This window comes from Babjeviella inositovora, assembly GCF_001661335.1.
Source record: "Babjeviella inositovora NRRL Y-12698 unplaced genomic scaffold BABINscaffold_1, whole genome shotgun sequence".
In the NCBI taxonomy this organism is placed as follows: Eukaryota; Fungi; Ascomycota; class Pichiomycetes; order Serinales; genus Babjeviella; species Babjeviella inositovora.
Window position 1 is genome coordinate 2,283,278 of NW_017566838.1, and position 16,075 is coordinate 2,299,352.

The following is a 16,075-nucleotide window of genomic DNA, read 5'->3' on the forward strand; positions in this document are numbered from 1 at the left end:
TGTACCGTGTAGACCCGTAGACTGGAACTGGAGGCGGCAGGGTATCTAAATGGGAATACTGGGAGAGATGCCGCTGGATGATCAGACCTGGACGAAAGAACAATGGCAATCGATAAATTTCACCACGTTCCCGGTCGAGTGGCAGGGCCGCAGTTACTGGTACCAGACGCGATTTAGGGAGCAAGTAAAGGGTAGCTGCTACCAGCAGGGGTTTCAATAATATATGCCTAGGGCTAGAGATACCCTGACTTCAATGGAGACAAGTCCATGGAAAGTGCTGGCCCACATATCCTAGTGTACACATTAAACCGTGTGGAAGTAGTCGGATGCTGTTATTCATCCAATATAAGGATACTGGACCCTGACGAGCTTCAAATATTTACTGATCCTGTTTATCGAAATTGAGGGATTCTTCCCACCCACGGCTGAAAATCTAGGACATCCTATCGCTTGTCGAAGACCCTACTGTGCACATTGTGCAGCTAATAAGTCGACGAAAAACAGAAAAAAAGTGGTGGGGAAACTGGCGATGCAGGTTCTAGGCTTCACTACTTTTTTGGTTAGTGCTACTGAGACCTGGAGTCGCACGCGCATATTGCGTGCTTACTGTTAACTTGCGTCTCCCTATGCGCTTATGGGATTTTCTCAACAAGTATGCACTTAGACACCCAGAAATGATTATTTGAAAATAAATGCCTACTACACTTGCAACACAAGGTCGGCAAAAATGAGCTTCAAGGCCAGAGGGTATTCGTTTATATTTAGAAAGAGCGAAAATAAGGCGTAGGTATACTCGTATAGGTTCCACGTTATAGAACCCTTGGATCATCCAATCATCAGAGGTGTAGATGCTTGGCGTCCAACCGGTGATAATATGTGCGGAGCCTATGGGTTGCAAAACTCCCCGCTGCAAAACCATCCCACTGTTAAACTCGTTTCTATCGGATTAGTGGTCATCTTGGAAGAAGTTGCCGAAGATTTATCTTTTTAGAATCACACACTGCGGTCACAATGAGCTAATCAAGAAAACCTCCTCTGTGAAATTCCCTTTGATATCTCCGTCGTCTCAAGTTTGCCCACGTTGGGCATGCACGATATATTAGGTTGTTTGAGATTTTCCTTGGACCAGCGACTAGTGCCCGCACAGGGTTCACAAACTTGCATTGCTTTTTCGTAACCCCGCTGGGGCGATCTGTGCGCAGGTTGCGTGATTTTCGAGCCATAATCTATCGGGAGGGGTATCCAAGCCTGAGAATAACACCTAACACTGTTGAAAGTATCGCTTAAATTAATCATGACAAAATAGAGACTAGCATAGGTTTTGCAAGATGGTATTGTTGCCGGCCACTCGTATCGCGTGATTGCTCGACTGGCTGCGCCCCTTCCTCTCGTCTGCCATGCACGTAACTTTTACGTAACTTTTTCATGCTCTCGATTAGTTTTAGACTGCAGGAGGGTCCTAGACTCCATTGCTGCGGGAGCTGCCCTGAAAACGCCCAGACTTTTTGCCTCGTAAAATTGGTATTATCCGGTTCCCCAGAAGAATGCTCGACCCCCCTCTACGTTTCTGTTGGATGCCTTTTCCAAAAACTCTTAATCTAAAGATAAAGCACCTTCACCATCCTTTATATGCGAGTGTATATTTGCGCTTATACGTTTACATTTTGGATTCTTAGGTACTGGGTATGTCCTGTGACGCCTGTAGAAAAAAGTAATCCCTGCGTGTCCTGGACGTTATTATCCCAGCAGCTGGTTTCATGTTAGCCATAGTCGTCGTACAAGGATGTATATGAGTCTATGTACTCTTTTTGACTATACTGGGTATGTATCAATCTACATACGAATAAGTCATATTCTACGAAAAAAAAGCCGTATGGTTATACGCTTGCCATCTCTTGCCCAACTCATTCAACTATGCAGAAGCAGGCAGCAATCCAATGGCCCGTGGGGTTACAGTGACGATCTATAAATTAGTCTAGATTCAATGCTTTCCCCGAATAGACATTCGAGTTGACATGGTTGACGGGAATTTCGGTTTGACCATATATTTGTAAACGTATTTCTAATGTCAAATTTCCATCACCCATAGCAAATGTGACTGGTGTCTCCTATTTTTCGTTGGAGTAGTTACGACATTTCCTGCTAAATTACATCGTGCTGCGTCACCAACTAAGCCTTTGCGATAGTTGACAGCTCAGCGTTCTATGCACGTAAAACAGATAGGGGACACTGAAATTGCGCCGACTCCTTTCCGTAAACAATTTTTTCACCACGGGAATTGGCAACATGCGCTTCTGCCGGCCGAAAACGTACGCAGCCGCCGTCCAGTCCTTAGGGTCCCCCCTTTACGGCGAAACAGCAAACAGGGAATGGAAATTGTGCAGCCAGGATTTTTTGAGCGGCTAAATATAGGAGATCAAACGTACCTGTGGTAACAAAGTGATAATATGAGAGTGGACGAAGCGAATGTCGGCGGTACATACCCAACGATAGTGCGTTCACATCCGCCGAGCTAGGGCCTATTAGTCCGAACTCAAGTATAACGATAAACGTTGCGATGGATATACGCTGGAATATGAATTCAAGGGTCAGCTGCATGTTGAAGTTTCGCCGATAGAGCTTGGCGGGCCGTTGTATTCACGCACCTTTTCTTCCGGGTGCGTTTTTAACCTCTTTCCGGCAGATCCGGATCACGGCGCCACCGGATAAATACAAGTCATTTCTGAGGTCAAAAGACGAGGGGGGCGTCGTAAACCCAGAATCCGCTATTCTCGAAATAGTTGCGGCTTTTATGATTCTCTGAAACGAAAATCCTCGTAAACTAGCTCCATCCCATTTTCGGAATTCCGTCTCATAAGTGCTTATTCTAAACTGTATGATTCAGGTTCTTGAATTTTCACGTTACTGCGCCGTTCTTTGCATGTCTCAAGACAGTGGGGAATATATGGATAATATATGGATGGGGAGGGGGGCAATCTAAATAGGAAATCTGATGCTGAGGGAATATAGACCAACCTTGCTCAGAATCCTTCGCATACTTGATAACGGTAAAATTTACGTCTAAATCTTCCGTCAATCTTCCCTCATAATATAATTATCGAAAACTCCCATTAGTCATCAAAATGAACTCCCTTTTCACGGGATGCTGGAAATGTGAGGGTCATAAGCCCCGAGTGCATATACTTTGTGCTTACTAATTTTGGCAAATATCCCCACAGCAATTACACGTTCCGCAAAGCTCCGTGCTGTACTTATTTCCACCACGTCAGCACGTATCCATCACTGTGGTCTCTCAGACTTTAATTATTCCCAATTGGCTTGACAAAGCGAAAACAACTTAATGACTTCTGCTAAAGCCATTGTGTATTCCGAACACGGACAAGTCTCGGATGTCCTCCACACCCACTCCTATACCCTTGCTGATCCCCAGAGTAACGAAGTTTTGATCCTAACGGTCGTGGCGCCAGTGAATCCCGCAGACATCTTACAAGTAATTGGAACCTACCCCGCCAGACCAGAAAAAAACACCAAGCTTGGCACTGCCAAGCCTTCGGCAGTGGGGGGTAACGAAGGGTTGTTCAAGGTATTGAAGGTGGGCTCCGCCGTTAAACACTTCAAGACCGGAGATTGGTGTATTCCGCGTGTACCGGGTTTGGGGACCTGGAGAAGTCACATTCTCTGTGACTCCCACGACGTTATTCCGCTTCCATCCTTCCTCAGCTTGGATCAGGCTGCCACCATTGGTGTCAACCCTTTGACCGCGTATCAGCTCCTCACGCAATTTGTCTACTTGAAAAAAGGCGACTGGGTGATTCAGAACGCGGGGAACTCTGCCGTGGGCAAGCTTGTGACCCAAATTGCCAGGGTCAAGGGCATCAATTCGATCTCAGTAGTGAGAAACCGCGACAACTTGACTGAGCTTGTGGAGGAATTGACCGCTCTCGGAGCTACAAAAGTCATCACCGATGAGCAGAATTATGATGAATCGTTCCAGGCTACCATCTCTGAATGGGTAGGTGATTCTAAGGTCAGATTGGCGTTGAATTGTGTTAGTGGCAAGTCTGCCAGTGCCCTTGTGAAGAAGCTTTCTAAGGGCGGGTTCGTGGTCACCTATGGATTGATGGACCAGTCGGATTTGAACATCAACATCTCCATCACAGACTACGTGTTTAAACAGATCACCTCCACCGGCTACTGGTTGACTGCCAATATTGCCGCCAACCCCCAGCTGAAGATTGACACCTTGGACGAGATTTGCAAGTATTATGAGAAGGGGTTGGTGGTGTCTCCTCCGTTTAAGAAGGTGCTGTATAAGCTTGCAGAGGATGATGCCAAGGGTTCAACGTTTTTGGAGACCATGCTTCGGGTTGTTGGTGACAAGTCTGGAAAACAGGCCTTGTTGTTTGAATAATTCCTCGACTGTGTGTAATAGTAACTAAATATTTCAGTTTAACTAAGGTAGGGGTAGGTATCCCAGCCGTTCTTGAAATATTACCCCGTCTAAGAGTTAAATCTCATAGGTCAATTTTTTTATAATCACAGATACTGAAACACCTGAAATGAACCAATGTCTTACAGGGAGGCTTACCCACCGGGGGTGATCAAGTTCAGAGAGCTCTTATATCTCTTTTTGCCGCCCTCTACGTTCCTGTCACGCCACTCGTAAGGTGCGTCTGGAAAGATATGGGGCATGAACGAGACACCCTATCATCAGCACTACCAACTTTTTACCAGCATCGAACAGCTATAATTCCTCACGGGGGGTTACATAGCAGGGATATGGCCTATACCACTGAATATCTTGGCAAGTCATCGTCGATATCCTTGTTCACGACATGGTCATTCCATGCCTTATTGAACACGGTAGTGAAGTCCACCACCCCTCCTTCAGTAAACTTGATAACGATCTCGTAATCTGTCCCTTTCAACAACCCAGTCTCATGGTCCAGACAGCTAAACAACCCCCGCCACTTGTTCACACCAAACCACGGGCTCTCTAACTTGAATGACTTTACCTGCGGATACAAAACCTGGAATGATTTAAAATCATTACTTTCAGCAGAAGAGCAGATCATCACAAGCCGCTTGTTTGACAAGTAAACGTTACCGGAGGCAGCCAACACGCGAGATGAGGCTGAATTACCCATGGGATGAATCTCCAATATGGTGCGGTTGGAAGGTGTTTTGCATCTGATGGCTTCGTTTTCAAGGAGCACAAACGGAGGATTCGAGCCCCCGTTTAACATTACCCAGTTTATCGACATGATGATAGGATACGGAAGAGATAACTAGAGGACGCTTGATGACGAGTCTTTCCCGTACTTATACAGAGGCCATGCATCCTGCAAATATCTGCGCCTCTGTATTGAGAATATCCGGCATCCAGCTTTGCCCCACAGAGATTGAAGTTTGGAGGTCGCCACACAGACCTCTGACCATAAAGGTAGGCTCTATTCCTCCATCACGCTTGTACTCTAAGGTAGAAATAATGGCCACATACGAGGGTAAGTAGCTGAAGTTTATTGAATCCTTTTTTAGTATCGTAGCTTAAAGACTAACACTCCAGACGACCACAACATCACGTTAGCCCCACAGAGACAAGGAGCCGAGGACTCGGGCAGAGAACACCAATCATTATTCAGTGTGCTAAACTCCTTTATGACACGGGCTCCTCAACCTGCCGCAGCTGATGGATCGCATGATTTTTCAGCCATCAGTGGTGCCGATTCGGCTGCTGTGGACGCATTGAGAAATTCGCTCCGGGTGCTCAGCTCGGAGGCTGGGTCTACCTTAGCCCATGAATTGATGGAGCAGTTGGAAAACAACAGTAGTGACTTTACCGGCGACAAGGGTGTCTCAGATGCGTTCATCGACGATATGGAGAGGGTCAGTGTGAAGGATTTGAAGTTGATCAAGACTGCCACCGATACGTGTGCTATTTGCACGAATGATTTCGGGAACGATCAGTATCCTTTGCTTGTTGCCTTACCAACCTGCAAGCACGTGTTTGATCTCGAGTGTATTGGTCCGTGGTTGAAGTTCAATAAGACGTGCCCGTTGTGCCGAAGCGACGTGACGGTCAAGAAGAAGTTGGAAATTGCCAAGAATTATGAGAGCGAGGAAGAGGAGGAGGACTGGGAGATGTATGGTTGATGGCGGGATTTGTAGCCCAAGGCGAGAGGACTAAACAGGCAAGGGGCGTAATATAGCCCAAGAGAAAAGTATGCAAATGGTTAAACTGGGCAATGTTCTGAGTCACGAGAAGGAAACGTCGGTTTTGATATTTCTAGGAGTGATGTCTATGCGAAAGGGAGGATGTGGATAAACATAGATTTGTAACGTCATATAAGCGTGATTAGCGTTGAGTGATGTGTAGTTGTCTTAATGCACCCCAAGTTCATATTAAGGAAGTGTCATTGTGATCCTTTATGGAGAATCATTAGCATAAACACTACAAATAATTTAGATTCTTAAGTCCCTCGTGCTATTTAATCACAGCTATGACACTGAGAGTAATTGCTGAATGGAGGTCCTCAACGTCACTCGGGTCCTAACTAGCCACCCGGGGTTTGGCTACCTTCAATGCCCAATAAAAAAATAGTACATTGTTAAAGGACTGATAGTGTCTAATGATCCAGGTTAATCAGTGTACTTGGTGCCACTCACCTAATTGAACTTCAGCTACGGTCTGTTACACCACGGCTCGCAGTCTTTGAGGAGAATAAAATTTAGATACTGGTCAAATCTTTTCAATGATTCAGAAATCCAATTTATCTTTAGCCAAAGTATTGACTGAACCGTATTCAACTCTTCAGGTGTCAATATAATTTTATGATTTGTCGGTAAGGTTCAAACATAATGACTGCCCCCACCACAACTTTTTCTAAAATATAATCTCAGACAATTTATCATACAACTGGAACGTTATCCTTTCAATTTACTGCTCGTTTCCTTTGCTAGGGGACACGGAAAATACCAAAATGAGTGGGAAAGGGATCAAATATTGCAAACTGATTGAATGTTTGAATCCACTAGAACATTAGCCTTCTCTCGTAGGCAACAAGTCTCCTACAAAAAATTCCAATGAATGTCATGATTTATATACAGATAAATTGGGCGACATTATACCTGTCTCTCCCACTTAATTATTGTTTGCTTTAGACCTGGGCAGTGACTTCGGCGTCGACCTCAGATTCGAGCCTCTTATGCTCCTGGGTGGCCTCGGTCTTGACTCTCTCAGCATCAGCGTCTAAGTGCCTCTTAAAGGCTGGATCGGCCAACAACTCTCTAACTCTTGCAAGCACGGCATCCTCCTCCTTAGAAACAGTCTTCAAGGCAACAGAGTCGACCATGTTCAAGTCCTTCTTGATGGACTCCAACGAATGGTCGACGTAGAGTTGTGACTTGACTCCCAAGTTAGGAATCCCGTACTTCTCCACAACGCTCATCATCAATTCAAACACCTCTGGGGTGCAATCCCAGCACTTAATCAGTCTGCTTCTGGTCTTTCTTTCCCAGTTGTCCTTGGATTTTGCGTGGATGAATGGACCTCTGATGGTGGTCCAGCTTTCGATCTTGAGCGGCAAAGGGGTAGGGCCGGTCATTGGAATCCCTAAGTAGTATCCTACTCTCAAAATAAAGTCTGAAAAGAGTTCCACGTTGTAGATACCGTATGATCTGACGGTAATGTCACCGGTCAAGTGGTTGTGGTGGACCGGCCACTTCATCGGCTTGTAGTATGTGAGTTCCACAGCTAACGGAACCGGCTTAGATGCCAAAGCAGCATCCTTCTCGTCAGCAGCAATGCTCAAATCAAGGTCCTTGGCGAGCAAATCGTGGTTGGCAATGACCTTGGGCGCATAGCCGCCGGTGACCGACGCTGGTTTGATGTTCTTTAACTTGCTTGCGGAAATTCTCATTGCACTCGCGGAGGAGAACATGCGGGAGGCCGCTGGCCGTATCTGGGAAAGCATCTTGGTGATAGAGCTGGCAATACTAAGAGGTGGATGTCGTCGTTTATATGTGTAGTGAAATTTTATTTTTCTTCGACACGTTCGAAAGTAGTCACGTGCTATAACACGTGCTCAACCCCCTCTGACGCACTCCATCTTCCGAGTTTACCTCTGTTTTACAATCACCTACAACTCCCACATTTTGGGTGAAAAAAACTACGGACCCAAACCACGATGAAATTACAATCTGTGTTTGGACTCTTCCAATTGGCTACGGCCCTCTCTATTTCTGACGTCTGGGATGCAAAGCTCGGTATGCTCTCAGGCCAAACGGTGTTATCCAGCGGGTTTGCCTTCGATACCGACATAAAGTTGCTCAAATTGCACAAGGATATGGTGGAAATCAACTCCATTGCGCCATATGAAGAAGAGGTTGGTGCCTACTTAAAGAAGTATCTCAAGGCAAAGGGGTTGACTGTGGAGACACAGGTGGTGTCCCAGTTGCCATACAGAGCCAACATCTACGCTTACTTGGGCAGCCAAAGGGATAACCGAATCTGTATCACCTCCCACATGGATACGGTTCCCCCATATCTCCCATATTATGTTGAAGACAACAAGATCTACGGCCGTGGGACGTGTGATGCCAAGGGCTCGGTTGCTTCCCAGATCGTGGCCTACTTGGACTTGGTCAAGGACGGTACCTTCCAAGAAGGGGACGCTTCTTTGTTGTTTGTAGTGGGTGAGGAGGTTGATGGTTCGGGGATGGTTACTGTTTCGAGGGCATTGAACACCACTTGGGAGTCTGTCATTTTTGGTGAGCCAACGGAGTTGAAGTTGGGGGTAGGCCACAAGGGCAACTACTACTTCTCCTTGCACTCCCAAGGCAAGGCATCCCACTCTGGCTACCCTGAGTTAGGGGTCAATGCCAACACCCAGTTGATTAGAGTGTTGAATAGGTTGTTAGACTTGGACTTGCCGAAACACGATCTATTAGGTCCTTCAACCATCAATGTGGGTGTGATAAACGGTGGTATTGCTGCGAACGTCATTCCTGCGGAGGCGTCGGCAAGGGTTTTTATTAGAGTCGCTGACGGGTTGGAAGAAATTGCAGAAATGGTGCAGAAGGCGATTTCCTCCGAGCCAAACATCGAGATGAAGTTGATACAGAGAGTTGACCAGCAATTCCTTGATTACGAGGTTCCTGGTTTCGAGTCTATTGTGTTGGCATACGCCACGGATATTCCATACTTGAAGGGTTCATTCAAGAGGTACCTCTACGGGCCAGGTACCATTCATGTTGCACACGCGGCTAACGAGTTTGTGACCATCGAGGATTTGTTAGAAGCGGTGGCTGGCTACAAAAAGTTGGCCAAGTTTACCCTTGGGAAGTAGATTTAGAATATTTTATTCAAATACGATATATATATATAGTAATACGATTTATCTCAATTTTATGTTGGGTTTTAAACTAGTATAACGTAATTTTTCACAGGTGGGAAAATCCCTGTCTTTGTATTGTGGCTACAGGTTCAACTTTATCTACCACGGGGACGTTTTGGTATTACTTTTACCGCACCAATAATTTGCTGAAATAAATCAGATTGTCTCTAACTTTATGATGTCCCTCACATAAATCGAAAAAAAAAGAAGTAGCATATATTTATCAATACTCGTATATATATCGAAATTTGTGACATCAATAGTAAAGGGACATAAGCTAGTAGCTACTAATTTTCCTCACCTAAAATTCTGAATCTGCAAGGATCCGCCGCGCCTCTATCTCGTTTTGAATCCTGATCAACACATCCTCACCTCCCTCGTTATTATCATAGTGCACGTGGTTGTCAATGATGGGGTGGGCAGCCTCAGGTCCCCAGGTGCTGATCTCTCCTTCCAGATTCCCGGTATAGTATGTCCCCGAATGGTTGCCGGCGTACTCAATGCAACACGACCTTGGGGTTTTGGGGCCTCGGCTAAGTCTTTTCACCATCTTCCCGTCGGTAACGCGGTATACGAAGATGTCTCCGTTATCTGATGGATAGAGCAAGTATTGGAGCTCGGTTTCTGTGGCGGGGCTGAGACAAGGCGTGAGGTTCTGGAGGTATTTGTTTCTAATTAGGGGTCCAAAATTTGTCAACTTGTTAACCCCACCCTTTGGCTCGAGATCCCACACCCGTACCTTCTCGTCGTTACCAGTGGTTATAATCCCAGCCCCGTTATCTATCCACACGATGCCGTTCAACGGGCCCAGGTGCGCTTTCACGGCTCTCCCCTCATTTTCAGACCTTATTCGGTTGTCTGTAGGGGCGATAGGATGGGTCTCACTGGTACGATACATGTCGAAGCGACATACACAGCAGTTGCTTCGCCGGATGTCCCAGAGCTTTAACTCTCCGTCCGAGCCTCCAGACACGAGGATATTAGGATCCGTGGGTGACCATTTCACCGCTAGAACCTTACCTCTATGCCCTGGAAGCGTGTGGGAGGCAGAAGTTGTTCGCAAGTCGAGGAGTCGAATTAGGGGGAAATCGCTGGCGGTGGCTACGAGTGTCTGCTGGCCGGTGGATGAGAGGTCCATGTGGTACAATCGGTGTTCTAGATCAAACGCGTGTACCGCCTCCATGCTGTTGGTATCCCAGATCTTTACTGTATGGTCGAACGAAGAAGATACAAACATCTCGTTGTCAAAGGGCCACCACTTTACGCAGGACACCCCAAATGTGTGCGCCACCTTCTTTGGAATCAGAGCCACTGTCACCACCTTGTCACTGTCATACGGGGAGTTCACAGGATCACAGCTACGGGTATCCCAGATCTTAATTACCGCATCTGCCCCGCCGCTGAGGAGAAACCGGTTCTCTAGGCGTTCAAGCGAGAGGGTGTTGATAGCGCCGAGGTGCGACAGCACTGGGAATTCTGGGTTGTTTGTGTGTGTAAGGTTGGTATAGTGGGCTTCCGTGAGCACGGTGCTGAACTCTAGTGGGCGTATTTTCCCCAATATTCTGTCTAGAACGAGCGAATGCATGTTGCGTGTGAAAGCTTCAGGAGATTGGATTACAGTAGCCGTTTTGTTAGCAACTGTGTAATTTTCCATGTTGCATCGTGCATACATGCTACGAGACTGTGGGGGGATAGATCGAGGTTCTATGTTTCACTGGTTATATATAGCAAGAATATTTACGATTATTCAAAAAATATAAATAAATAAAAATACGCTAATATCCACAAAAAGGAATATTCACCACTTATCCTAGTGGTTGAACGCCAATACGGTAAAAACCCAAGGACCTTCGATTCATTTTACAGACCAAATCTCTAGGAGCTGAAGCTTGTCTTACACAAGCGTTATATAAAGAAATTAGTATAAAAGTGGTGGATATAAATGCTTTTTAGTGTTTATGGATATTATTATACCAATAAAATACATGGTTCGATGGGTTTTTAGTTTGGGTATCGCAAGGATATAAGATGACTTGACTTAGGTAACCCTGTATCTGGTTTCATTTTGACTTTAACACATCATGTATTACTTCAAATAAACCATACAGATATCCTTGATGTTATAGCTCTAAATTACTTTCCTTTCTCTTCTTGCTATATGTTAATCGCCTTTCTTGCATACACCAGCTACCCATACCTTCTCTGCTGCCTCAGTGGACTTGATGTTTTTTCAAAGCCATAGGTTGGACTGGTATTGGATTAAACTCCAATCCATTTTTTTTTGGAGAATTTTTCGTCACGTCAGTTACACAATCCCGTTACTAGCTTACCCTATGCTCCAACATTTACAGGAAGAACGAGGGTACAATTTTCCACACACCTACGCGAAAACTACACCCCGCGAAAACCCCTAACTATAAAACCCTTCTGGACACCCCATCAAACCCACTTTTTCCGCACTTCTTCCTCACACTCCATACACAATGGCCAGCGAATCAGTAGACCTGCTTCTAGACAAGGCTGTCGATGTAGATGCTGACTTGCGCTACATGGCGCTCAGCGACTTCAGCAAGCTCTTGGAGAGCAGCGCCACCGCCTTCACCGAGCGCTCCATCGACAAACTCATTCCGGTGCTCTTCAGCGGATTGGAAGACTCCAATACCGACGTGCAGAACCAGGCGATCCGGTGCTTCCCGCTTCTCATCCGTCTCTTGCAGAACGGCAAGGTGGTGGCGATCTTGGCACGGTTAGCCGCCCAGCCCAACCCCAACGCCATCACGACATCCATCCACACGGTCGCACTCAAGGCGTGTTTAAAGAGCTTGACAGTGCTGCAGAACGTGGCCCGCGAAATTGTCGAGGCTTTATTGCCGTTGGTTGGCGCTGCAGCCTCGCTTGACACGATTGAGGTGTTGGCTGACGTGGTCACGTATCTCGGCGGGAGCTTCAACGCCGCCGAATTGGACGCCACGGTTCAAGTTTTGGTGCTGATTGCCTACGCCGCGGATGGATCCCTCAGCAGAAAGGCCATTGCCGCTCTTGGCTCTGTGTCGAAGTTTGCTACCGCGGCTCAGTTTCTGGCCTTGCTTGCCGCGGTCAATGCTCAGAACGGCGAAATTACGCGCCTTTCGATCTACACGGCGCTCAGTGGCTCCGAAAAGAGTAAGCTTCTTGTCCACTTCGAGAGCGTATTTACCGTCGTGGTCGAGAGCTTGCGCGTAGACGAACTTGAGGTGGTCGACGATATCGACGACCAGATCAAGCTCGATGAGCTCAGAGACCACGCTTTTACTGCGCTTATTTCATTGGTGCCCGCGCCGCACGCGATATTTGCGGCATATGCCCGCGGTGTGCTTGAAATCTGTCTGCGCTTCCTCGCGTACGACCCGTACGGGGAAGACGAGGAGAATGAATTCTCTGCAGACGAGTTTCTGGAGGATGATGAAGAAAGTTTCGATATTGCATGGCGCTTGCGCAAGCAGGCTGCTGCCACTATTCGCATTGTTTGCACCCACCATCCGTTGACCTTACCCTTGGTCTATGAAGTTGTGGATTCCCTTATCAGCCATCTTGATGACTCCAATGAAAACGTATCTAACGAGGTCATTGCCGCGTTGGGCGTCATTGTAGAAACTACCTCACACCACGGACCGTACTATGCGATAAAGTCCTTCACTGCGGTCAAGTCTGAAGATGCCAGCATGCGGTTAGAGAGTGACCCACACACCGTTTTGACGACTCTCGTGCCTGAGATAACCGCCAAGCTCTCTCCTTTAATAACTGTCATGCGTTTGGGCGTGCTTCTCGCCTTCTTTAAGAGTTTAAGCGCCGTCACCGGGTTGGGTAATGTGGAGAGCTTGCTCGCGGCCGTGGGCTCGTGTAAATCCCAGAGCACCATTGTGGACGTGTTGAGCTTCTATTCAGTCGTTCTCAGGACTAACCCCGCGGCAGCGTGTGGGAACCAGTTACAGAAGATTGCGGATGAGATTACCAGCGGTCTTCAGAGTTCCTCCCACAGCGTCGTCCTCGAGGCGTTAAAAACCGCATCGGACTTGTTTGAGTGCGGTGCGAGTGTCAATTTGACCGCCCTTCAGCTGTCTTTGTTGGAAAAGGCGGTGTCCAAATCCTATCCCAGCACCGTGCGTAATAAGGCAATTCTCGCCTTGGCCAGTATGGTCACTGTCTCCAGCTCTGCACTCCTTCCCATTTTGGATATCTTGACAGAATGCTTCGGCTACGAAGCCATCACCGAGTCTGCGGTCATCGCTACCCGCAAGATCTGCCAGGACTCGCACCTTGTGGCTAGTATTCCCCATGCGTGGTTCAATACCACCGCTGTCACCTTGTGCCAGCTCCTTGCGGCTGCTACCGCATCCTTGAAGACTACTGTGCTTGAAACCATCGCGGTGATCGTGCAGGCCTCTGCTGTGGAGGCCTCAGCCATGGATGCCGTAGTGGTAGAGATAGTTGTTCAGAATGCGCTGGTTGATGATGCGAAGAATCTTGCCGCTTCCTTCGCCATTATCACCAGCCTCGTGACTCCCGCCACGGATCTTGCAGTGATCGTAGCGCTCATCAACCGCGCATTGCAGGCACAGCTGGATGATGCAGCAGTGGTTTTGTTGGTCCAGAAATTGAGCACGTTCAGCGGAGCCGACTTGTATGCCGCGATTACCGACGCCAACGACAAGACCGATGTGGTTTCAAAGGTGTTGGCCGCCATTGCCGTAGAAGCACAGCTAGCTGCGGTAGTCCAACAGTCAGAGATGGAATGGGCTGCGGGGCAGGACGTGTTGTTCAACACGCAGTTCTTGGGCTACGTCAGCCAGAGTGTGGCGTTGTCCGTTGGGATCGATGCCTTTTTGAGCAAATTTGATGATGAAGACGCTGCCATTCGGAACGCTGCCGCTAAGGCTGTGGGTTGCTACGTCTCACGCGACACTGACGCTTATCTTCCCATCTTACTTGACACCTTGAACAACCAAGATGCTCACTACCGCCGCTTGGTGCTTATCGCGGTGAAATGCCAACTTCAGTTGACCTCAGTCAACGATGCTCATACTACATTAATTTGGGCCGCCATTATCCGCACTGAGCAGACCGTCACGGATGTTCTGGACGAGGCTGCGTTGGCGGGCGAGTGTCTTGCACTTATTAGTGACCTGGAGCGGTTCACTGAACTTACAGAGCTCGTGACATCCGGTGCCTCCCCATCAGTGGTATACACGTTTGTGTCCGCGTTCAAGCGACTTGTATCGCGGGGTGATGACGATATGACCAGGGTGATCAATGCGGCGTTTATTACCGTTGTGGATTCGCTCCAGCTGGAGAATATTGCAATCAAGAGAGCGGTGCTTGACACCTTGGTGTCCACCGCCCACAGCTCGTTCGATATGGTGATGGCCACTTTGGACTACGCGCTTCCGCTCATCTACAAGGAGCTAGACCCTCGCCCAGAATACATCCGATCGATCCAGATGGGGCCCTTTAAGGTTAAGATCGACGACGGCTTGGAGATCCGCAAGCTTGCATACGAGTGTTTCCACATCATCGTCACGCGCTTGGAGGAGGCGTCGGGTGCTCACGATCTCGATTTCTATAACGAGCTCTTGGAGAATGTGCTCGAGAAGGGATTGAAGGACGATCACGACATCATTATGTTGAGCTGTGCCATTATCGCTAGCATCATTCCCCAGCAGCTGGAGCTTTTGGGAAATGTAACCACGATGGATAAGTTTACCGCCATGAATATGGCTATCGTAAACAAGAAGATGAAGGAAAACTCACCAAAGCAACAGGTGGAAAAGCAGGAGGAGGCCGTTAAGGCCGTGATCGCCTCGACCAAAAAGATCGACGATTTTATCACCGCCAACGACGTCATCTGGGCCACCGGCTTGCAAAAGTGGATGGCGTACACCAGCGATTTGCAGTCCAAGTTCGGGACACTCTTCTAAAATAGTCTTAGCTTCAAGGATGCTAAAACTCGGTTGAATACCTGAAACATACCTGATTTCGCTCCTAAGCACGTATTATATCTGTGTGATTTGCTCGTAGGTTCAGCTAAGTCTACTTTTAACTCTTAGTCCATAACTAGAAATTGTATCATATCAGTTATTTAGTTTCCAACATTTTGCCCTACGGTGATTTCATTTGGCTTCAAATTAGGGGATGAAACGTAAAATTGACCCCTTATCTGCACGTGCTGGCAGTGACGAAATACCAGGGTTCTTTGTCCGTGGACCACCTCAAAATCGAGACAAGGATGCGTGGGAAAATATCCAAGTCTAGTGGATTTAAACATCCCCTTTATGAGTCAGAGTGCAAATCTGTCCTACTAACGTACCTTTTATTCGTAAGACATAGATATTGCTTGGGGTGGGGATCGCTGTGTGTTAACAAATCTGTGCTTGTGCCACAGCCAAAGAAAAAAAAAGTGAGTTCAGGGGGCTAGTTACTGAAACCCTAATTGGGACGATTGTGAAACTTACAGAGTGTTTCTTAAATGAGGATAGCCGTGTTATTTGTTTTTCAAACCTGAGTCTTGTGTAAAGGCCAGAGATCTAACAGTTTACCCCATATGTCAGGGAAACAGTTGCCTAATGCGGACCGAGAGATAGCCGATCAGTTATCTTTGTGCTTACATAAGTGCGCATTCAGGAGTGTAAATTTTTCTGACGGCT

General features: G+C 47.3%; 7 protein-coding genes across 7 annotated transcripts; 4 read left to right on the top strand and 3 right to left on the bottom strand.

Moving 5' to 3' along the window:
• Positions 1-3,340: 3,340 nt before the first annotated feature.
• On the top strand, positions 3,341-4,411 carry BABINDRAFT_6002 (MDR family NADPH-dependent oxidoreductase; the record flags this gene model as incomplete). Its single annotated transcript, XM_019132339.1, has 1 exon — positions 3,341-4,411. The coding sequence occupies one exon, from the start codon at positions 3,341-3,343 to the stop codon at positions 4,409-4,411; it is 1,071 nt and encodes a 356-aa protein (XP_018988472.1).
• A 373-nt stretch (positions 4,412-4,784) lies between these two features.
• BABINDRAFT_31050 (uncharacterized protein) lies at positions 4,785-5,246 on the bottom strand (the record flags this gene model as incomplete). The annotated part of the gene is made up of 1 exon (XM_019131516.1): positions 4,785-5,246. The coding sequence occupies one exon, from the start codon at positions 5,244-5,246 to the stop codon at positions 4,785-4,787; it is 462 nt and encodes a 153-aa protein (XP_018988473.1).
• Positions 5,247-5,488: 242 nt separating this feature from the next.
• BABINDRAFT_164851 (uncharacterized protein) lies at positions 5,489-6,153 on the top strand (the record flags this gene model as incomplete). The annotated part of the gene is made up of 2 exons (XM_019130288.1): positions 5,489-5,504; positions 5,567-6,153. The coding sequence occupies 2 exons, from the start codon at positions 5,489-5,491 to the stop codon at positions 6,151-6,153; spliced, it is 603 nt and encodes a 200-aa protein (XP_018988474.1).
• A 924-nt stretch (positions 6,154-7,077) lies between these two features.
• BABINDRAFT_159596 (mitochondrial 37S ribosomal protein uS10m) lies at positions 7,078-7,942 on the bottom strand. Its single transcript, XM_019127760.1, has one exon. It carries the CDS (start codon positions 7,917-7,919, stop codon positions 7,158-7,160), a length of 762 nt encoding a protein of 253 aa, XP_018988475.1. The 5' UTR covers positions 7,920-7,942; the 3' UTR covers positions 7,078-7,157.
• Positions 7,943-8,152: 210 nt separating this feature from the next.
• On the top strand, positions 8,153-9,418 carry BABINDRAFT_81614 (M20 family metallopeptidase). Its single transcript, XM_019132742.1, has one exon. It carries the CDS (start codon positions 8,187-8,189, stop codon positions 9,345-9,347), a length of 1,161 nt encoding a protein of 386 aa, XP_018988476.1. The 5' UTR covers positions 8,153-8,186; the 3' UTR covers positions 9,348-9,418.
• Positions 9,419-9,566: 148 nt separating this feature from the next.
• BABINDRAFT_159597 (uncharacterized protein) lies at positions 9,567-11,096 on the bottom strand. The gene has a single exon (XM_019127761.1). It carries the CDS (start codon positions 11,047-11,049, stop codon positions 9,697-9,699), a length of 1,353 nt encoding a protein of 450 aa, XP_018988477.1. The 5' UTR covers positions 11,050-11,096; the 3' UTR covers positions 9,567-9,696.
• Positions 11,097-11,762: 666 nt separating this feature from the next.
• On the top strand, positions 11,763-15,832 carry TIP120 (Tip120p). Its single transcript, XM_019127762.1, has one exon. It carries the CDS (start codon positions 11,879-11,881, stop codon positions 15,347-15,349), a length of 3,471 nt encoding a protein of 1,156 aa, XP_018988478.1. The 5' UTR covers positions 11,763-11,878; the 3' UTR covers positions 15,350-15,832.
• Positions 15,833-16,075: the final 243 nt, after the last annotated feature.